Source organism: Coenobita brevimanus, chromosome 105 (genome assembly GCF_032717465.1).
Source record: "Coenobita brevimanus isolate Jiangsu-jjx chromosome 105, ASM3271746v2, whole genome shotgun sequence".
Lineage (NCBI taxonomy): Eukaryota > Metazoa > Arthropoda > Malacostraca > Decapoda > Coenobitidae > Coenobita > Coenobita brevimanus.
Window position 1 is genome coordinate 23,879,298 of NC_137058.1, and position 21,129 is coordinate 23,900,426.

At 41.5% G+C, this 21,129-nt stretch overlaps 2 protein-coding genes across 3 annotated transcripts in view; both read left to right on the forward strand.

The window, feature by feature from the left end:
* The window catches only part of LOC145416261 (uncharacterized), a 29,088-nt gene extending 22,285 nt beyond the window's left edge, over nt 1-6,803 (forward strand). The window contains exons 11-17 of the mRNA XM_080285260.1: nt 2,775-2,962; nt 4,084-4,201; nt 4,615-4,714; nt 4,860-5,040; nt 5,339-5,438; nt 5,842-5,971; nt 6,663-6,803. Of these exons, the coding sequence (XP_080141386.1) occupies nt 2,775-2,962; nt 4,084-4,201; nt 4,615-4,714; nt 4,860-5,040; nt 5,339-5,438; nt 5,842-5,971; nt 6,663-6,803 (958 nt within the window). The remainder of the gene's footprint in view (nt 1-2,774; nt 2,963-4,083; nt 4,202-4,614; nt 4,715-4,859; nt 5,041-5,338; nt 5,439-5,841; nt 5,972-6,662) is intronic.
* A 4,019-nt stretch (nt 6,804-10,822) lies between these two features.
* On the forward strand, nt 10,823-21,048 carry LOC145416293 (ribonuclease H2 subunit A-like). Of its 2 annotated transcripts, none has more exons than XM_080285292.1 (7): nt 10,823-10,949; nt 12,989-13,187; nt 14,674-14,800; nt 15,683-15,781; nt 16,144-16,225; nt 17,895-18,018; nt 20,811-21,048. In XM_080285292.1, the coding sequence occupies exons 1-7, from the start codon at nt 10,823-10,825 to the stop codon at nt 20,965-20,967; spliced, it is 915 nt and encodes a 304-aa protein (XP_080141418.1). In that variant the 3' UTR covers nt 20,968-21,048. The 2 variants fall into 2 exon arrangements, with proteins under 2 accessions (XP_080141418.1, XP_080141419.1); XM_080285293.1 differs by having other exon boundaries at nt 12,989-13,178.
* The last annotated feature ends 81 nt before the right edge of the window (nt 21,049-21,129 follow it).

The following is a 21,129-nucleotide window of genomic DNA, read 5'->3' on the forward strand; positions in this document are numbered from 1 at the left end:
AAAGAGATCATGCAGTACTAAATTATAACTTCAGGATAGCATATGACATAGTAAACAGCAATGACAGTTACAAAAAGAGCCTAAACTATAAAAAGGGAAATTATCAAGACCTAAAGAAGTATTTCTTAGAAGTTGATTGGGAAAATGAGCTTAGAGGACAAGATTTAAATGCTGTATATAAAAATTTTTGTGAATTTTATGAAATAGGAGTCCAGAAGTACATCCCACAGCACAAAGAAGCAGATAAGAAAATACAGAAATGGTTCAATACAGAATGTAAAAAATCAAAAGTAAGAAGAGATTTGTGGTGGAATAGATACAGAAGACACAATAGTGAAAGGGCGTATAATAATTAGGCAAGAAACGACTATACAAGAATAAGGAGGGAAGCCCAAAAACAGTTTGAGGAGGATATAATAAATAAAAGTAGTGATCAACCAAAGCTGTTTTACAGCTATATCAGAAGCAAAACCAAAGTAAAAGATATAATACAATCCATCACGGACGAGGGAATCACTTATACACAAGAGAAAGATATTTGTGAAGCACTAAATAAGAATTTCCAATTAGTTTTTACAGAAGAAAAAAATTTTGAGAGGGAATATGTGGAACACGCATGTCCACACATACTACCAGATATACAAATAGCAGAAAAAGTAATACAGGAGGAGTTAAGTAGATTAGACAGAGGAAAAGCAAGTGGTCCTGATGAAATTTCATGTTGGGTGTTAAGAGAATGTGCAAAGGAGTTAAGTAAACCATTATTTTTAATTTTCAAGAAATCTTTGAGTCAAGGGAAACTACCTGATATTTGGAAAAAGGCAAATATAGTCCCCTTATTCAAGAAAGGAAATAGACAAAATCCTCTCAACTACCGACCAGTATCACTGACCAGTGTTGTAAGCAAGGTATTAGAAAAACTTATAAGAAAAGCTTGGGTAAATCATCTAGAAGAACACAGTATGATAACAGAAAGACAGTTTGGCTTCAGAAAAGGAAAATCATGTGTTACTAATCTGTTGAGCTACTATGACAGAGTAACAAACACAATACAGGAAAGGGAAGGATGGGTGGACAGTATCTATTTAGATTTCAAGAAAGCTTTTGACACAGTAGCACACCAAAGACTTTTATGGAAGCTGTACCATCAAGGAGGAATTCGAGGCAAACTGTTTTGTTGGATGCAAGACTTTCTCATAAAAAGAGAAATGAGGACAGTACTAAGAGGAAACTACTCATCATGGAAAGAAGTGACTAGTGGAGTACCACAGGGTTCGGTGTTGGCACCAATCATGTTTCTAGTGTACATAAATGATATAAATAGTAACACTGGAAATGAGAGCTATCTGAATATGTTTGCAGATGATGCAAAAATACAAAGGAGAATTACTAGCACAGACTCTTGTAGGGAGCTACAAGAAGAATTAAATAAACTTCATGAATGGAGTAGTACATGGCAAATGGAATTCAATGTGGACAAGTGTCATGTAATCAAGTTTGGTAAAAGTGGAAAAAGACCTGATTGGGATTATAAGCTAGGAAATAAAACCCTATACACATCAGAAAGAGAGAAAGACCTAGGTGTGATTATCACTAACAGACTATCTCCGGCTGACCACATCAGCGAGAAGGTACGGAACATGTATACACTGCTTGCAAATATGAGAATAGCATTCACATACATAAATGAAGACATGCTAAGAAGGATAATAACATCATTCATTAGACCAACCCTGGAATATGCATCAATAGTCTGGAGTCCTCATCTCAAAAAGCATATAGACAAGATTGAAAAAGTTCAAAGGGCCGCTACAAGATGGATACCAAGCTTAAGGGACCTAAGCTACGAAGAAAGACTAAATAAACTGAATCTACCAACACTACAGGAGAGAAGGAAAAGAGGTGACATGATAATGCTATATAAGTGCATATCAGGAAAGGAGAAAATAGACATAAATGATTACTTAACATATGGAGAAGCATCAGCAAGAGGACACTGCAAAAAACTGCATAAGAAGAGAGGTGATAAAGACGTAAGGAAATTCAGTTTCCCAAACAGAGCAATTGATCAATGGAATGCACTACCGAATGAAATAGTGTGTGCCAAAACAATTCACAAATTTAAGGATATGTACGATAAATATGGTCTAAGACACGGGACAATACGAGCTTGACTCATTCCTGTAAAGATACAATTAGGTAAGAACAATTAGGTAAGAACACACACACACACACACACACACACACACACACACACACACACACACACACACACACACACACACACACACACATCGCCGCCATGACTCGAAACTTATAAAAAAAAAAAAAACAATTGGAGGGGGCAGTACAAAGACACAACCATCATCCCAGCACCGTCTGAAGAAAATTTACAACTGACGAACCAAAAAGAAAATCCTATCTCTATTAATGCACGTTTCAAATGGTTCAAGATTTCCCTTATATATTCGTTTTCAACCTTGGGAGGAAATTTATGCTTGTACTTATTAACTTTCTGTCACCCTATAATTTTGATATCTGGTTAAATTTGTTTATTTTTCTTATATTTTATCAATATTGTGGAGGTTTTTGGAATTTTGCAACTTTCTTTTCTCTTCATTTTATTTTTTATTTTTTATTTCTTGTTTTCCTCCCCAAGATTCTGTAGTTTCAACCGTACTTTCTTTTTCTTTTCCTTTTTCTTTCCTTTTTCCTTTCTCTCTTTTTTTCCCACCTATGTTCTTTCGACTTTATTTCTTCACCCATAACCTCAGGATCATAGGAGGGCGTGGGGTGCCTGAGGTTGACCCCTGGGGCTTCCTTCTGCCTCTCTCCCCCTTGGTGTGGGCCGTCATTTTGGGTACCCTGGTGGTGGAGCTGCTGATGGAGGCGCTGCTGGCTCGCTCCACCTCCCACCGCGGTCCACATTTCGCACCGTACGTCAGAGTGCTGCTGCAGGAGAGTAAGCATCGTATTACCGTATTTCTAGATGGCAGGGGTCACCTTTCCATCTTGGATACCGAGTTGTGACACGAGATTAACGCTAGATTATGATGCTAGTCATGAAGAAGAGCTATGGAAAGGTTGTACAGCCACAGCATTGTCTTATTTTGCCACTGAGCTACGTGAAATAAACTTCAAAAGGGTGAAAATCCGGGCTAAATAAAATTAGAAACAGTATAGTAAGCAGTGAGACTCGTTCCTGGCTCATAACTCAGGCTCTGTGAAAACAACCCAAAATTTGCAGTGTGAAAGGACTTATTTTCAGGATGGTATACAGGCAGGGGCGAGTAGCTTTGAGTTTATCCCTTTACTTCGCCTGTAACTGCAATATTCCCATCTTGAAGGCCGAGTTACAAGGAGAGAGAGAGAGAGAGAGAGAAACGATGTTAGTCACGAAGCAGTGAGAGGGAAAGAATGTAGGCACACACCCACAATTCTGACTTATTCTACATCTGACCTTCAAGAAATACGCTGCAAAAGGTTGAAATATTTTGCAACTGAGCTTCATGAAATTTGCTGCAAAAGGACGAAAATCAGGGCCAAGTTAAGGTGAAAGGAGGATATAGGAAAATGGTGGTGTGCGGTAACGGTTGCGTTGAATAGGGTAATGATGGGGTTGGATGAGGTGGGGTAGGGTAATGGTGGGGTTGGGTGGAGTTGTATGGGGTAATACTGACAGGTGAAATAGGAAGTCGGTAGCAAAAGAGACGGCTCCACACCCTTCTAGCAGCACTTCTTTGTGATTAGCGTCATTTGTTAATCTCTTTGTTACAACTCGGTAAGATGAAGAGATGGCAATTTTAGGCCAAGTTAAAGTGGACAGAGAATAGGGAACCATTAATCCTTTCATTATAAAGACACTCCTTCCACCACGCCATGATGTGGGAGTCTAGGGTGTGTGATGATGATGCTGGTGATAATGATGCGCAGTTGATGATGGTAATGATGATAGTGATGGTGGTGGTGGTGGTGACGTTGATGCTAATAATGACGATGGTGATGATGACTGGTGATGGTGGTGGAGGTGATGATGATGAAGATGATGATGATGATGATGATGGTGATTCTCTCCACTCACAGACACAGCCCTACCAGCACTGTGGGGATGGGAGCGCCTTGTACTGGGTGGGTGGATGATGATGATGTTGGTGATGACACTGAGCTACACTGGCACTCTCATGTCTCTCCTAGCAGTCAGGTGGTAGCAGTAGTAGTAGTAAGAGTAGTAGTAGTGTTGGTAGTAGCAGTAGTAACGGTAATGCGAATGTCAAACGTAGCTACCTCAAATGGTGCAAAGGCTGGGTTTGCATATTTCTGTGCCTTGATTATATATTATTACATACATTATATAAAAACTAATACAGTACATTTACCTATGAAACACCGCTAATGTGAAATAGTTTTATTTGGCTGTATGTAAGAAATAGGAAACTACGTATTATTTGACACTTTTTTTTTTTTTTTCTTTTTTTTGGTGAGGAGGGACGTCTCTTATGAGCCTAGGAGTGTTAATTCCTTTCTCTTGCCTCCTCTTCCCCTCCACTTTACTTACATACACTCTCCTAGTCGGTCTCTCATAGGCCTAAAAGTTAGTATTTCTCTCTTTTCCAGGTATATTCCGATGCCGTTTCAGTCGTTTCGTCTTGTGTTGGACCACCCCGCCGTTACGATGATTTGGGAATACGATACTGCCTACGTACACCACTACAGAGTCAGTCAGTCAGTTAGTTAGTTGATTAGTTAGAATAGATAGTCACATTAGCTAGTTAGTTAGTCAGTCAGTCAGTTTGTCTAGTCAATCAGTCTGTTAGTCAATGTGTGGATCCTGACTCTCCCCTTACCTCTCTCCCCGCCAGACGACAGAGGTGGGCGTGCTTCGCGAGGTACGGGATAGAGATGCTGCTGGTCTGATCCCCTTCGTCCTCACTAGGCAGTTCCCGGACACACTGAGGGACTTTGTACGGCCCGGCACACATGTCATGGTTGCCGAACATCTTACTGCCACGGTACTGATGGCGCAACAGTTCTCAGAGACAGGTGAGACGAACCTACCTTAACCTAACCTAAATTAACGAAACCTAACATTACCGAGCCTAACCTAAATTAAACTAATTTAAAGCCTATTCTCTCGCAACTTTTCCTAACCAATTTATTATGGTTTGTTGTTATTCTTTTACATGTTATTTATGGGATATGTGTCAGCATGTGTTGGTTTGAATCTTCCCCTGCACTGGACATTATGAGGAAACAAATGAAATTGTGATTTCTGCTTGTGCGTGTTAACTTAAATGCTTGTATCTTTACTTATATCTCTCCCTGTATGTTGTGTGTGCAGGTCAGTGCGACTACTACACCTCACGAGAAGCCTTCATGCCCTTCACCTTCGCTATGATTGGACCAAAACATAGCCCTCTCGTTCCAGCCCTTAGCAAACGGTGAGTGAATTGTGGGTAATACTGAGGTGTGGGTAATATTAACGTGTGGGCAATATTAGTGTAGTAGTAGTTCCATCTCCAAGCACATCTGAAGGTGAACCTGGTCGGGGCGTAGTTGAAGGAAGTTTGTATAACCGGGCTGTTGAGTGACCAGGTTATATCAGTGCCACCACATGAGGGCGTCCCACTCCTGGACCACGAGTGATGTCATAGAGCAAGAACAGGCTGGAAGCATTAATTAATAAGAAACCAGACAAACATGAACAAGAATGCATTGAAAATTATGAGTGCAAAATGCAGACCGATGAGTGCAAAACAAATCCTTTCCTCTCACCGCCATCCGAACCCACTTACTCGGCTGATATTCTACCTCTAATCTGCATTCTCCTTGATGGCACAACAGGGTGACGTGGTTGACTGAGGCCGGGCTGTATAATCACTGGATGACGAGTTTGGTTGGCAACGCTACCATCTGCGCTCGCCCCACTACCAAAATTACCGTCAAAACCACCCTGTCTCTCAGTAATTTGTGGGTAAGTCTCAGTGTTTGTATGTGTGTGTCTGTCTCCTTCCTTTTCCCTGTCTGCCTCTTCCCGTCTGTCCTCCTGTCTTTCTGTCTATCTGTCTGTCTGTGCTTGATCCTCTAGCTACCAAAATTACTGTGTAGAGCACATTGTCTCTTAATAATCTAGGAGTCAGTCATTTTGTCTGTTTCACACACACACACACACACACACACACACACACGTCTAAATGGAGAGTTCTTATTGGCAGATTTAAGTGGAGATAGTACCTAATGAACGAAAGTTATCAATGGAGAGTTTCGACTGAGAGTTTCTGACGGAGTTGATAATATGCAGTTTATATAGGAGACAGTTTCAAATATTTTAATAGTGACGCATGATCGCTTCTAATGTCAGTCTGTTGGATTTAGATTTGTATTAGATATATTTCCAAATGGACAAATTTTATAGTAATCATCATACAAGAGGGTATTGTGTTACTTGAAGGGTATTAGCCTATGTTACTTGCAGAGTATTGTGTTACTTGCAGGGTATTGTGTTACTTGCAGGGTATTGTGTTACTTGCAGGGTATTGTGTTACTTGCAGGGTATTGTGTTACTTGCAGGGTATTGTGTTACTTGCAGGGTATTGTGTTACTTGCAGGGTATTGTGTTACTTGCAGGGTATTGTGTTACTTGCAGGGTATCGTATTGCTTGCAGGGTGTGTTTGCAATATTTGGTGTGGGCCATTTCTCAGCCTTCCTAGTACTGTGTCTGGAGTTCCTATGGCCCATCTTCTTCCCTGTCCACCCCTCCAACGCCAGATCCAGTGACTGTTTTCCCCTGTCTATTTGTACCTAGAACTGATGTAGGGACTTGGATGTAACAGCGAATGGTTGGGTCGTAGTCTTGGGGAAAGCTATAGACTCCTACAACACACACACACACACACACACACACACTGTAGATACTCATTTTTTCTCGCTAAAACATAGGAAGAAAGAAAATATAACTAAATTTGTAATTCATCTAAAAATTATCAATAAAAACAAAAGTGACGATTCTGTCTGTTTCCTCGATGGGGTTGTTGTTGTTGTTGTTGTTGTTGTTGTTTAAACTCTGTGGACCTCAGGCTTAAATTGCCATCCTCGTGCAGTCCACCATGCTCCTTCTGGGGGATAGGGAGGGAGATGAGAGACGTGTGTGTGTGACCTGGCGGCAGAGCAGTTTGATTATTTTGTATAATTCACACACACACACACACACACACACACACACACACACACACACACACACACACACACACGACCCGGTCAGTGGGGATATATGCACCTTGATAACTCGCACGCATATACGTGTATACAACAACATAAATATGTATGTAGCTTGTAAAGCAAAACTGAAGAAAGATGAAAACAAAAAAAATCTTTCTGTCTGGTGAAGAGATGACAAGTTGATGTGACGTCATCGCACTCACAGGCAGAGACCGCCTGTCTGCCTGCCACTTTGCCTTTCTGCCATTTACCTGCCACTCAGCTATCTGCCGCCCTGCCTACAACTCTGCCTGACTGTCTTCCTGCCTACCTAGAACGGTTTTCTGCCACTTTGTCTGACTTTCACTCTTCCAGCCAGATTGCCAGACTATTTGCCCACCAACCTGCCAGTCTACTATCCCGCCTTCATGCCTGCCTGCTGGTCTCTGGTTGATAAAGTCACAAGAACGTAAATGAAATGAATGGAAAGACAGAGGAATTACTAATGTAATGATTGATACAACATGAGCAGCGTAGGAAGTAGGTTACGTGGTAGGAGAGGTGGATTGCCTTTGCTTCATGTAACCTGTATATCACTTATATTATCCCATACTCGTCGTCAAGTTCAGGAAAACTCATTTAGAGAATGAAGACTATGAAAAATTCTTCGACTATCTTACTTCTAAGATGGAACACATCCTATCCATTTCTCCTTTCTCTGAAATCTCCATTCTAGGAAATTTAAGTCTTCACCGCCACCTTTGGCTCTCCTTTCCTTTCACTGATCCACCTGGTGAACAAGCCTACATCTTTTCTATCCTTAATGACCTAGAGCAGCTTGTACAGCACCCTACCCGTATCCCTGACCGCCTTGGAGAGAGCTGCGATATACTTGACCTCGTTCTTGCAACTAATCCTTCTGCTTACGCTGTTAATCTTTCCTCTCTGTTGGACTCCTCCGATCACAACCTTACCGCCTTAACCTGTCCTATCGCTCCAGTAAGGCCTGTGACCTTCCAAAGAGCAGCGGCTATGGCAGATTGGAACTGGTGATTGGGAGGCCCTCAGTCAGTACTTCTTTGACTATCCCTGGAATGATTATTGCTTCCATGGCCGAGAGACATCTGAGTGTGCCTTGCGCATCACAGAGGTTATTCTCTCGGACATGGAAGAATACATTGTTTTCTCATATCCTTTGACTAATGTAAAAAAAAAAAAAAAAAGTTTAATCACACATGATCTGATGCCGTCCACAGCAAGAAGGCCTACAAAAGGTACCGGAGCCAACCAACTCCTGAAAATCATCTCTTTTATATTTCTGCCCGGAGTCGTGCTAAGTCTGTTCTTAGTTCTGCTAAAAATGATTTCATTCGTACTAAATGCTCTGAATTCTCCCGCTCGAATTCATCCCGCTCTATCTGGCACCTTTCCAAAGACCTTTCTAACAACTTTTCCTCGTCATCCCTCCATGTTCTTTTCCACTCTGATGGCTCTGTAGTTATTTCTTCTACTGATAATGCAGAACTCTTCGCTCAGACTTTCTCCTTCAATTCTACCTTAAACGATTCCAGTGCTGTTCCTTCATCACTTCTCTCCTCTGACTTCCTCATGGCTGACATTAACATTTCTTCAATTGATATATTTTTTGCCATCACTGGTTTCAATACTAACAAGGCATATAGGCCTGACGGGGTCCCTCCTGTAGTTCTCAAGAACTGTGCCTCTGTGCTTACACCCTGCCTAAGTGAACTCTTTCCCCTTTGTCTGTCAATTTAAACCTTTCCTTCTTGCTGGAAGTTTGCTCTCATTCAGCTGGTCCCAAAGAAGGGTGACCATTCCCAGCCCTCTAACTATCACCCAGTTGCTATAACATCCTGTATTTCAAAAAATTTCGAGTCTATTCTTAACAAAATAGAAAAAAAAATCTTGCTTATCATAACCTTCTTTGTGATCCTCAGTATGGGTTCCTCCAGGGACCTTCCACTGGCGATCATCTCACCTGCCTTTCTGACTCCTGGTCTTCCTTTCGGGAATTTGGTGAAAGTTTTGCCATTGCATTCAACACCTCAAAGGCTTTCTATCGAATCTGGCATAAATCTTTAATTTCCAAACTGCCCTCTTACGGTGTCTATCATTCTCTCTGTGCCTTCACCTCTAACTTCGTTTCTGGTCGTTCTATGGCTTCTGTTGTAGGTGGCCACCGTCCTTCTCCTGGAGCTATCAATAGTGGTGTTACTCAGGGCTGTCTTATCACCAACTCTCTTCTTTTTATTCATCAGTGACCTTGTAAGCTGTAGGCCTACATCTAATTTTATCCAGTCATACACTGATGACCACTCTTCACCTTTCCATTCACTTCCCGCAGCGTCTACTGTATGGCACTCCTAATGTCTGACTTGGCTCATATCTCTGACTGGGGTAAAAATAATCTTGTTTTTAATGCATCAAAAACTCAGTTCTTACATCTATCAACCAGATCAAATCTTCCACAGGAGTACCCTCTACTTTTCAATCATATCCAGCTCAATCCTGCATCATCCTTGCACATACTTGGGGTTTCTTTCCCTTGGGACTTATTCTCTTGTAAATTCTGCTTCCAAGAGGTTAGGTGTGCTAAGACGACTCTGTGCCTTCTTTACCTCCGCACAGTTGTTGACTTTATACACGGAGTTTTAATGGCCCCTGCGTGGAGTACAACTCTCATGTGTGGGGAGGCTCCCCACAAAAGCTATTCTTAACAAGGTGGAGTCAAAGCTCATGAACTCTCCTCCCCTTACTGGCTCCCTTCAACCTCTGTCTTTTCGCCGCACAGTTGCATCTCTATCTCTTTTCTATTGCTACTTCAATGGTCACTGCTCATCTGAACCTACTAGCTCTGAACTATCTGCGTGCATTCCTCCACCGCAACGGCTGGCGCATAGCACCCGCCAAGCAAGAAACTTTCATCCCTTTCTGTCCAGCTCTCTGATGCAAGAATTAACCGTTATTCCAAGTCCTTCATGTATGCAACAGATCAACTCTGAAACTGTCTCCCTTTGTCTGTATTTCCTACTGCCTATGATATCCAGCCTTTCAAACGCAGGTGTCCAGGCATCTCGAAATGTACGGATCTTGAATTTGGCTCTGTTATCTTGATTTTGTTTTTTCTTGGAGGGAACAATTTGCAGGCTCCTGGCCTTTGGTTCCTTCGTCCTTGCATTAAAAAAAAAAAAAAATATCCCAGAGGGTCACACTGCCCATATTTTAGTTACCCAACTTTTAAGACATGCACAATAGGCTACTTCTTCCCCAGGCTAACCAATTTATGATGGAAAAAGAGAGAATGAGACTTAAGTTATGAGTGAAAGAATGAGGTTGATGGGATGTGAGCGAAGAATATGAGGAAAGGGGAAAGTATCTTGTGGTGATGAGGTATTATTCTCCCCAGTAAATGTCTGTTTAGCTTCCTTATTAAGGTGAATTGAGAAGCCTATATTTTTCTCATTTTAATATTAAGATCATAACGTAAAAATCATCAACTACCTCAAATTGATTCTGTAAACATTTATCATATGGCTCTCTGTCTTCCCGCGCAGTCGAAGTTTGTAAACAATATCTCGGGCGGAGACCTATCCTTTTAATAGCACAATGGATCTGTCACCCTATATTGCCAAGAACTGGGAAACTTTGTTTGTGGACTCAAATATTCCAGACATTTGCAAGACTGAGCCGTGTGTGCTGGGCGTGGATGAGGCGGGGAGAGGACCAGTTCTGGGTATGAATTATTTTGAGTACAAGTGAGATTTATAAAGAGCAGCTTTATTGCAGCAGATAGAGCAGTTTTATGTTTCTGTCTTCACAGTCATTGTATTTTTCATTTGGTATCAGTGATAACATATTGCAGTGTTGCAATGCTAACCAGAGTGTGACGCTGGTCTGACGCCGCATCTCAAAGACATAGGGGCGGCTCGTCCTCTGGTTATCACCCTCCCAAAGTTAGGTTACACATTAGACGCCAGAGATTTTTTTTTTCTTAGACCATCCCCCACAGGAAGCAGTGTCAAATGAATAGTATGATGGTACTGCCTTAAAGATTGTAGTAAGTTATTCAAGTTAACAGTGGTAATGTTTAGACTTCTGGTATAGATTTAGGATTTTGTACCTGCATTGGCTAGATTTATCACTGGTACTGTTATTTCTAGGCTATGCATAAGATTATATATATATATATATATATATATATATGAAAAAATTTAAACTACAAGCCTGTGATGTATTTTGTATTTTATTGCTGCCTCCAAACAACCGTATTCCACTACAGTCGTTCTATTTTATCAAGGCAGTTTGGGTCGGGCTCTCTGGGACCTCACTCTGTTAGCTCTGTTGCCACATCGTCGCCACACACGTGCTCGCTCTCTCTCTCTCTCTCTCTCTCTCTCTCTCTCTCTCTGTCATATTATATATTAACTACTACTAATTGTATTTTCTTAATTTTTTCTCTTCTACTTTTTTCCACACCACCCCTGAGGTAAAAGTCTATAGGTGCGTTTTTTTTTTTGTTTTTTTTTAATAGCTTCCATGGCGGGAGACTGACCGAGTATGACCCACTCACGCAGGGCTGTCCCTCGTGTCACCACCTGACAACGTCTCAAAGGCAACCCTGACAAGTCTTATGAGATTGATACTATACTACAGCCTTTTTATTGAATTACATCTATACAGAGTGTTTAAAACTCATTTATAAGTAGTTACTAGCTTAAAATAGGAGCGTGAGAGAGAGAGAGAGAGAGGTGAACACAAATAATTACACGTGTGTTGGCGGCGATGTGACAACAGAGCTAACAGTGTGAGGTCCCAGAGAGTCCCACCCAAACTGCCTTCATAAAATAGAACGACTATAGGGTGAGATTTTTTAACTGTAAGAGTTAGATACAGCCTTTAAATATCCCTTCACTACTAGAGATTTCCCTGAAGATGAATGGAATCATCTAGTTGCCGCAAGAGTAAATTACAAAGAGACTTCACTGGATGGAAGGTATTAATAAGCTGGACAAAACTGTCTGTACATAGCAAGAATGAAGTATGATTGGTTTGAAGAGTGTAGACACTGCTGGTATACAATTTTTAGCCTTTTTTGACAAAAACTGGGAATCTGCTATATTGTATACTGTACAGTGAATATATATATATATATACTGTATATATATATATATATATATATATATATATATATATATATATATAGTGAGTGGGTATCATACATACCATTTTATCAGTTATCAGTGTGAGATTGTAATGGCTGCCATTAAGTCTGTGGCATATGTCAGTGAGACAAGGTCACAGATTGTGAAAGGAAGTGGATCAAAGGCTGCCAGAGATTAAGCAGCATGGAAAAGCTGCCAAGAGGTGACCAGGGCTGATGCATGCAAGCATGTTAGAGCTTTTATTAATGAATAAACAAAATGTTCCAAAATTTGCAACTCTTTTGTAGCTATGCCTGGTACTGTAAATCAGGGAAATCAACAAATAAGCTCAACTGGTAGCAAGCCAACTTCCATAGGCAGTTTTCCTATAAATTATAGTGAACCAAATAAAATAAACATTAGAAAGGCAACACATGACAGTTACATTCTGTATTACGTAAGGATCTTGCTTTGGTGGGCTGTGTGACCTGCTTATTTAGCTGTCATGATTATGTAAACGCAGTTGGTGTGGCTGACATTTTTGCTGTATTTTGACAGGTCCAATATCAGATATATAAATAAAAAAGACAGACATACAACATGGCCTTTCTGATGTATTGTATTCTTTCAGGTCCAATGGTATATGGGATCTGCTTCTGCCCTGTTAATCGGCATGATGATCTAAAGGCAGCTGGTGTGGCTGACTCCAAGACACTGACTGAGGAGCAGCGGGAGAAGATATTTGACATCATCCATGAGAAGAATGATTATGTGGGGTGGGCCATTGAAGTCATTCCTCCCCTGCGCATCTCTAATTGCATGTACAAGAGGTTTGGTCAGTCATGTTTATCACTCTTATGAATTAAATGAAATATAGCTACTGCAGTCTTTCAAAATACAGTATAATGAGTTGCATTTTCTGATACGTTTATTGTACAGTTAGCTAACCATCAAGCTCATACGAGTCACTTTTAGCAGAATAATATTATCCGACATTAGCTGGGTAGGCTAAAAGAGGCACAAGGTAGGGCAGTGAGTGGAGCGCCCCTAATGAGAGAGGGCAGCGTTTGGAAACTGCTTCTACTGTTGTTTGCAGATGATACTGTATTGTTAAGTGAAGACAAAGGAGAACTGCAAGGCATGGTGAATGAGTTTGGGAGAGTGTTTGACAAACGGAATCCACAGGTTAATGTAGGGAAACGTAAAGTTATGGTCTTCGAGAGAAATAAAGTCACTGGATGTACAGTGAGGTTGGATGGTGAGGAAATGGAAGATGTGAGTGCACATAAGCACATGGGTAATGTGATGAGTAAGGATCAGAGTTTGGAGAGTGAAGTGCCTGAAAGGGTACAACAAGGAAGAAAGGTTGCTGGTTCTTTGAAAGCAGTGATAAGAAGCACGGAAGTGACCATGGAAGTAAAAAAGTCACTGCATGGCAGTATTGTGATACCAACTCTAACGTATGGACATGAAGCTTGGACCTTGTTGAAGGGACCCAAATCAAGAGTGGGAGCAATAGAAATGAGTTAATTGAGAGGAGCATTTGGAGTCACATGGAGTGACAGACTGACAAATGAGGAAGTGAAAGAGCTTTGTGGTATGGGTGTGGATATTATAGAAAGCATTAGGAGAAATACATTGAGGTGGTTTGGCCATATGGACAAGATGGAGAGTGAGAGACTGATGACGAGAGTGTATGTGAGTGAGGTGGAGGGGGAGGCCAAGGATGAGATGAGGGGATGGAGTGGAGAGGGATGTGAACTGGGAACAGGGCATTGAAATGGCTTGGGACATGGCGACATGGAAGCAATTTGTTTGTGGCCATCCCTTATGGGATTAAGGTGTCTGGCAAAAGAAAGAAGAAGAAGAAGAGACAGAAAATTCATCATGTGCATTAAACACATGGTCACTCAAATGTACCTTGATGACTAAGTGATGTGGTGTTATGCAGACGATGTTAGAGTAAAAGTCAAAGTTGCTGGCATACAATGCCCCTGGCATGATCACTACACTCCTGCTGGTTGATGCACTATTAAAAAAGTTTGATTTCTTTTTGGACAGTCCTCTTTTGGGAGATGTATCTATAAAGAACAATTATTTTTTAAAATGTATACAGATGGATAGGCTTGTGAGGTGGAAGAAGGCTTCTTCAGGCATTTAACTTGACATGCTGCAGATAGTTATCCTGGGTTAATGCTGTTTCTTTCTCAGTTTCTGGCTTCTACCTCATGCCATCTTTGGGTGAGAAAAGATGTCAAGATGATAATGATGTTGACAACAACAGTGTTGTTTTCTTGTATATGCCACACTTTCCAGGCCAAAGGTGTCCCTGAATGAGGTGTCACACAATTCTGCCATTGGTCTAATCAAGCGAGCAGTGGCAGCGGGTGTCCAGTTGGAGGAGGTGTATGTTGATACGGTGGGACCACCAGAAAAGTACCAGGTTGGTGTGGTCAGGCCCAGCAAGAGGCACCTTGATTAACATTTTTACAGGTAGCAGATATACATTAGGAAACCAGTTGTTACTGAACCCCATCTGTCAGGCCGAGCAGACGCAATAGCCTCGGGTGAGCAAGTGCTTTTGTGGGGCCGTCCAACAGGTTCAATACAGAACATACATCATGCAAGGAACTGGCACCCCCTTGTGGTAGCCTGTGCAGCACCACTGTATCTAGTGTGTTATACATCTGAAGGAACTGGGCCATACTCACAGCTTAAACAGTGTTCTGTGTTTGCATGGAGTTAGATGAACCTTTGTTATGAGTTAGAAATGAGTCTCTGGTTGGGAGTTAAAGTGACCCTCCAGTCTGACATCACTTGGCCATCAACTAAGCTGAATGGTGTTAGAGATCTTTTGCCATGTTAGAGGAAAATGCCCTGTAGACAATTAGATTCATTTATATTTTGTTTAACTGCTACCAGATGGTGTTTTTCAGGAAGGGAAAACATCAGGTAAAGGGCTAATTGTTCTGCGCAAATTCCCTAATATAACTCTTTGTGAAAACTGTGTATCTTTTCATATATTTATTACTTTACGTATCCCGAACCCCTTGAATCAGATGATGTTTTCTGTAAAATTACTCTTGCTGCCACCAAACAGTTTTATTCATCATAGGAGGACCTCAGGTTGTGAAGTGATGAGTGAAGGCCATGTATGACTTCTCCAGTATGAAAAGTCTCTCCTAAGCTAAACTATATATAATCATCTGGAGGTAGCGAGAATGATATAAAGAATATGTCATCAGGTTGAAGAGCTTGAAAGGGTAATTATTTTGAATTTTATGATAATGTTTATGGTATGTTAACCAGTTTTTCTTTCAATCAGGCCAAGTTACAAGACATCTTCCCAACTATGAAGATCACAGTATCCAAGAAGGCTGATGCTCTTTACCCCTGTGTGTCTGGAGCCAGTATTTGTGCCAAGGTGAGATGTTACTTGTGTTAAATTATCCACTGTATTTATTGTGGGTGACAGAATAACTTGGAGGCGTTTTGTCTGTGGCCACCCTTTGCGAGATCACGGTGTCGGGCTATAGATAGATAGATATATTTATTGTAGTGTGTATATGTGAGTGATTTTGAATGGATACAATAAATGACTGCGTAAGGAAGCAGGTAATGGATTTTGATGAGGCTAGGGATATTTAAAATATTTTTTAGTTTTATCACTCTGTAGGAGATGAAAATTTTAGTATCATAATTCGTAATATAAATACTTTTACCTAACTGTTATACTATGTGTACATATGTCTAGCACATAATTAGCTCTGAATCTCATTTCTTCAGGTTGCAAGGGATCAAGCACTGAGTAAATGGGAGTTTGTGGAAGGGGTGAATATTACAGAATGGGGCAGTGGTTATCCTGGAGGTAAGCTTGTTTTTTTATACTGTTACTCCTCCCCTGTCACACATGAGTACTTTATCCTTTTTGGGACAGTTTTCTGATGCACAATGGGAGATCATAGTTGGGCCTTCATACTATGTACTGTGTAGTATCTATCCCTATTACCCTCTTACTGTTAAGATATTCCAGCCAGATGTTCTCCATAAGAGTTTATTGCTCATGTAAGACCACTAAGGAGCAAGTAGCTGCCATTCTCACCTCCATAGTCAATCTTTATTGTAGGATCATGTAGTTTACATTTTCTTCTGTTGCTGGAGAGGGATGGCTTCACATGGTGATACCTTTCTTAAAGACCCTTAAATCCCCCCTCCCCCATCACAATCCCCCTTCCTCCATCACTTGAGAAGTGGTTGGTGGACTGCGGAAGGGCTGATTCAGCTTGCAGGACGTTCTCTTCACATTCAGAGTAGCCTGGGGCCACAGCACAGCAGCAATAACATTTTATTCTTGGTGTTGTTGCTGGACATAAACAGCAATGTTTGGGAATTTTTATTTTGACACATCTCATCACAAAAGTAGATGCGGTACTAGTGCATTGGTCTGAAAATAGGGTTAGATTAGGTTGAGTGAGTATATGGCTGTGTAGGTCAGTACAGTGCACCACCTGCAGAGGATCCATTTCATGCTGATGCTGTTATACTGCATCTGTCTGTCTGTCTCTCTGTCAACCATCCAGTCCTTTCTTGCTCCATTAGGAGCATAGGGGCCTGGCACTAGGCTACTCATTCTTGACATTAAAGGCAAGGGAGGCCAGCCTTGCTTGCTCCTGAGTAGCATTATGTTAGCAACAAACCCTAACCACCCTTCTGATATAAACCATTATGGGCTTCATTGAGTTGGAGTGCCTTAATCTGCTAAATTACTCAGTGTCATTTGGTTATGTATCTACCACCCAGCATAGTATATGGTTTTCTGGTTTGCCAGAAACCTTTTGACTTGTCACATACTATAATCACCTTCACAATAAGCAGAAGCTCAATATGTCAGTGCTTGTATATTCTTCCACAGTATTCTACTGTATCATATTTTAAAGTTCACCAACAGTTGCTGGCCAGCATTTTGACTAACCTTGCATATTTCTCATTCATCTCTACATGTCAGAGAGTGCGTTTCCTTCTCATACTCACTTCCTGTGTGCATAAGCTATATTGCTATCATTCATTCATTCTTTCATCATCTGTTTTAGTGTTGCCCGATGAGGAGCGTAGGAGCCTGAGACTAGGCAAGTTGGCCCTGACATTTAAGATGAGAGTGACCAGGCTTACTCATCCCTGAGTGGCATTACGTGGGCAATAAACCCCAATCACTCCTTGGATATAAACCTGCACCTGCTCAATCCAATTGGACTGCCTTAATTGCCCATTAAACCACCATGCACCATAATTTGGTTACATGGTTACTACCCACATTAGCAAATGGTTTCCTGGTGTACAGGAAGCCATTTGGCTTGTCACACAATGTAGAGTCACCTATAGACAGAAGGAAGAGGAAACAGTGAAGGAAAGAAAGACAGATGAGGACGGATGGAAAGAAGGAATTTCATGCTGTTAGTAGTTCTAACACTTTGCATCACCATAGACAACAGGAAAGTGTCAGCAAACTCTTGTCCCTGACTGTACAACCACCCTTCCAGATGCTGTAACCAAGAACTTCCTGAACAACTCCTTGGATCCCGTCTTTGGCTTCCCTAGCATAGTGCGCTTTGCTTGGTCCACCGCTGAGAAGATCATGGAGGAGAAGTGTGTGCCTATCTCATGGTTAGTATTGTACATTACTGCCTTTCTTGGTGCTGAACGGGGATGCCTTCATATGGTGGGAGTCTTCACTGCCCAGTTTTACATATGCCCTTTAACTCCCTCCCAATCCCCCAGAAGGAGGATGGTGCAGGACAACTACTGCCTGCAGTCCACTGGATTCATGTCCAGCTGAGCTAAGGGCCACAGGAACAATTGTCTTTTGTAAACCCATTAGTTGCAAGGATTTCTGTCAGTGGAACAAAATCATTTGTTGTTTGTTTAAATGTACTTTAATTCCTTGTACCAGTGAGAGAGAAGGAGTTATTCTGGATAGCCTTTGACCAATAGGAATTCTATCAGTTGAATATAATTGTTTAATGTTAGCATCAGTAAATAACCAAATGCACCAACGGCAGCTGGGTTAATCTCTTCACTAGGGTGACATATTAGTTTAGTGCATTCTTGCTACCTCGAGATGATTTAATTCATTAGAAAAGAAATCTGGTAAAATAATGGAGGAAGAGAATGTTCTTGCCTCTCGGTCTGTATCACATAACTTGCATAGCTTTTCTGAACTACTTGAATCCAGGTGACTTCTTTTTTAGTGTATTCTGGCTATTATCAGGTGATTTTACTTAATAAAGACATCCTGTATAGTTATATGGAGGAGAAAATATGTTCTTGCCTCTTGGTTAATATCACACCACTAGCCTTCCAGTGCTAGAGAGGGATGCCTTCATGTGGTGGCACCGATTTCATGTGTGTGGTGTTTTGGGGAAAGCATGTAAGGATTGTCTTGCATAAAAGGATTGATCTTGCTGATGAGTCTCTTGCGTGTCTGGGAGGGTTTTAGTAATTGGGGGACACGTTATATGCTGGAGGAGTGGTTGAAGGAAGTTCAGGGACCTGTTGCCTCTCCTGACTTGAGAGGGCTCTCCATTCTTGCCAAGGGATCTCTGTATGCAGCATGTGTTAGGAGTGTAATGCTGTATGGTAGTTAGAGCTAGGCAGTAAAGGAAGAGATATTCATGGGCTCAAATGTACAGAAATGACAATGAGTAGACATATGTAGCACATCCTTGAATGTGAAGCCTGGTGAGGGGGGTCTCTGTTTACAGTTGAAGATTTGAGAAGAAGAATGCAACTGGAAAGTATTGGTATTGTAACAAGGAGGGTTAGATTGAGATGGCTGGGGTCTGTGGAGAGGATGGAGGATGATGGTTGGGTGCAGAAAATGAGAAGTTTGACTGTCGGGGGTAGGGTTGTTGGAGGATAACTGAAAATGACCTGGGATGAGGTCAGAGAGTGTGACCCTCAGGGATAAGGGACTGAATAGGGAGGCTACCAGAGATTGAGCAGCATGGAGAATCACCATTAAGTGACCAAGACCAACACATGCGAGTTCGTTGGAGCCTTTATAAACAGTATGGTGTGATGCAGTATGAGAGACAATGTAGTAAGGAGCCTGATTGAATATGAGCTTGTAGAGGGAAGTATGCTTGAGAGTGTTATTGACATGATGAGTGTGAGTGGATGGGGTGGGGATTTGTCTGAACATGTAATAGTGGTATGTAAGATGTAACTGAGAGGATCTTGGAGGACAAGGGATGAGTAGAGTAGTTAATATGAAAGATAGACTGTTGAGAGGCAGAGAAACAAATCTGTGCCAGTGGATTGTTTGAGGCTGTTGATCCATCCATCCATCATCCAATCCTACGTTGCCCGACCAAGAGAGTAGGAGCCCGGTGCTAGGCAAGTTGGTCCTGACATTTACAATGAGAGTGACCAGCCTCACTCATCCCTGAGTGGCATTACATGAGCAGTACACCCCAACCATCCCTTGGATATAAACCTTCACTGGCTCAATCCAACTGGAGTGCCGTAATTACCCATTAAACCACCAGGCGCCATAATTTGGTTATTATGGTTACCACCCAGCATAGTAAATGGTTTCATGGTGTACAGGAAACCATTTGGCTTGTCACTCAGTGTAGAGTTACCCATAGGCAGAAGGAAGAGGAAAGAATGAAGGAGAGATAGATAGAAGAGGGAGTTTAAAGTCACCTGTAGGTAGAAGGACAAGGAAAGAATGAAGTAAAGAACGACAGAAGAGGGAGGAATGATGATGATAATTTTGTACTGGATGTTTGTACTTTCTCTTGTTTTGTTTCTGGATCCTACCTCACCACTTGTATAATGGGATCAAGGGTCAGGATGATGATGATGGTGATGATGACAGTGATGATGATGATATCACCAAAATTTATCATCCATCCATCATCCAATCCTACGTTGCCCCATGAGGAGCGTAGGAGCCCGGGGCTAGGCAAGCCGTCCTGACATTTAGTGGCATTATGTGAGCAATAAACCCCAACCATCCCTTGGATATAAATTTTCACTGTCTCGATCCAGTTGGAGCACCGCAATGGTCCACTAACCACCAGGCGCCATAATTTGGTTATATGGTTACCACTCAGCATAGTAAATGGTTTCATGGTGTACAGGAAACCATTTGGCTTGCCACTCGTTGTAGTCACCCTTAGGCAGAAGGAACAGGAAAGAATGGAGGAAAGAAAGACAAAAGAGGGAGTGTAAAGTCACCCGTAGGCAGAAGGACGAGGAAAGAATGAAGTAAAGAAAAACAGAAGAGGAAGAAAGGAAAGGAGGGAGGAGAGGAATGGGCAGACATCCGAGAGCAGCACTACATCGAGTGAGTGGATGGTGAGCGCCCCCACCATTCCACAAACATACTGTACTTTTTTATTATTATTCTTTCTTCTGTTACCTGATTAACGTTCTTCTTTTCATTTAAGGAAGGAAGACGATGAAGAGGAGATCGAGAAGGAAAAACCCCCTTCTGTTCTTCAGTATTTTTCCAGGACGGACAATGCCGGTGCCCCAAGCAGATCAGCAAAGAAGAGACACTATTTCTTCACTGACCGCTGCCTCAAACCTGTATCTACCTTTTAACATTTCACTATAGTGAGACATTTTGTAATCTATTCTTCCTGTCTGTATGTAGATTTATTCATTGTAGGAAAGGCCTCATATTGAAGGGGTTAATGATGGCTGTATATATACAGTAACTCCTTCAGTTGGAAAAATCTTTCCAAAGATGAATAAAATTGTTTA

What these genes read in the sequence shown, in the direction of transcription:
- LOC145416293 (XM_080285292.1), top strand. Translation starts at nt 10,823, where the DNA reads ATGGATCTGTCACCCTATATTGCCAAGAACTGGGAAACTTTGTTTGTG. An exon ending in GACCACCAGAAAAGTACCAG is followed by an intron (nt 14,801 to 15,682) that starts GTTGGTGTGGTC and finishes TCTTTCAATCAG; the next exon opens with GCCAAGTTACAAGACATCTT. An exon ending in AAGTGTGTGCCTATCTCATG is followed by an intron (nt 18,019 to 20,810) that starts GTTAGTATTGTA and finishes TTTTCATTTAAG; the next exon opens with GAAGGAAGACGATGAAGAGG.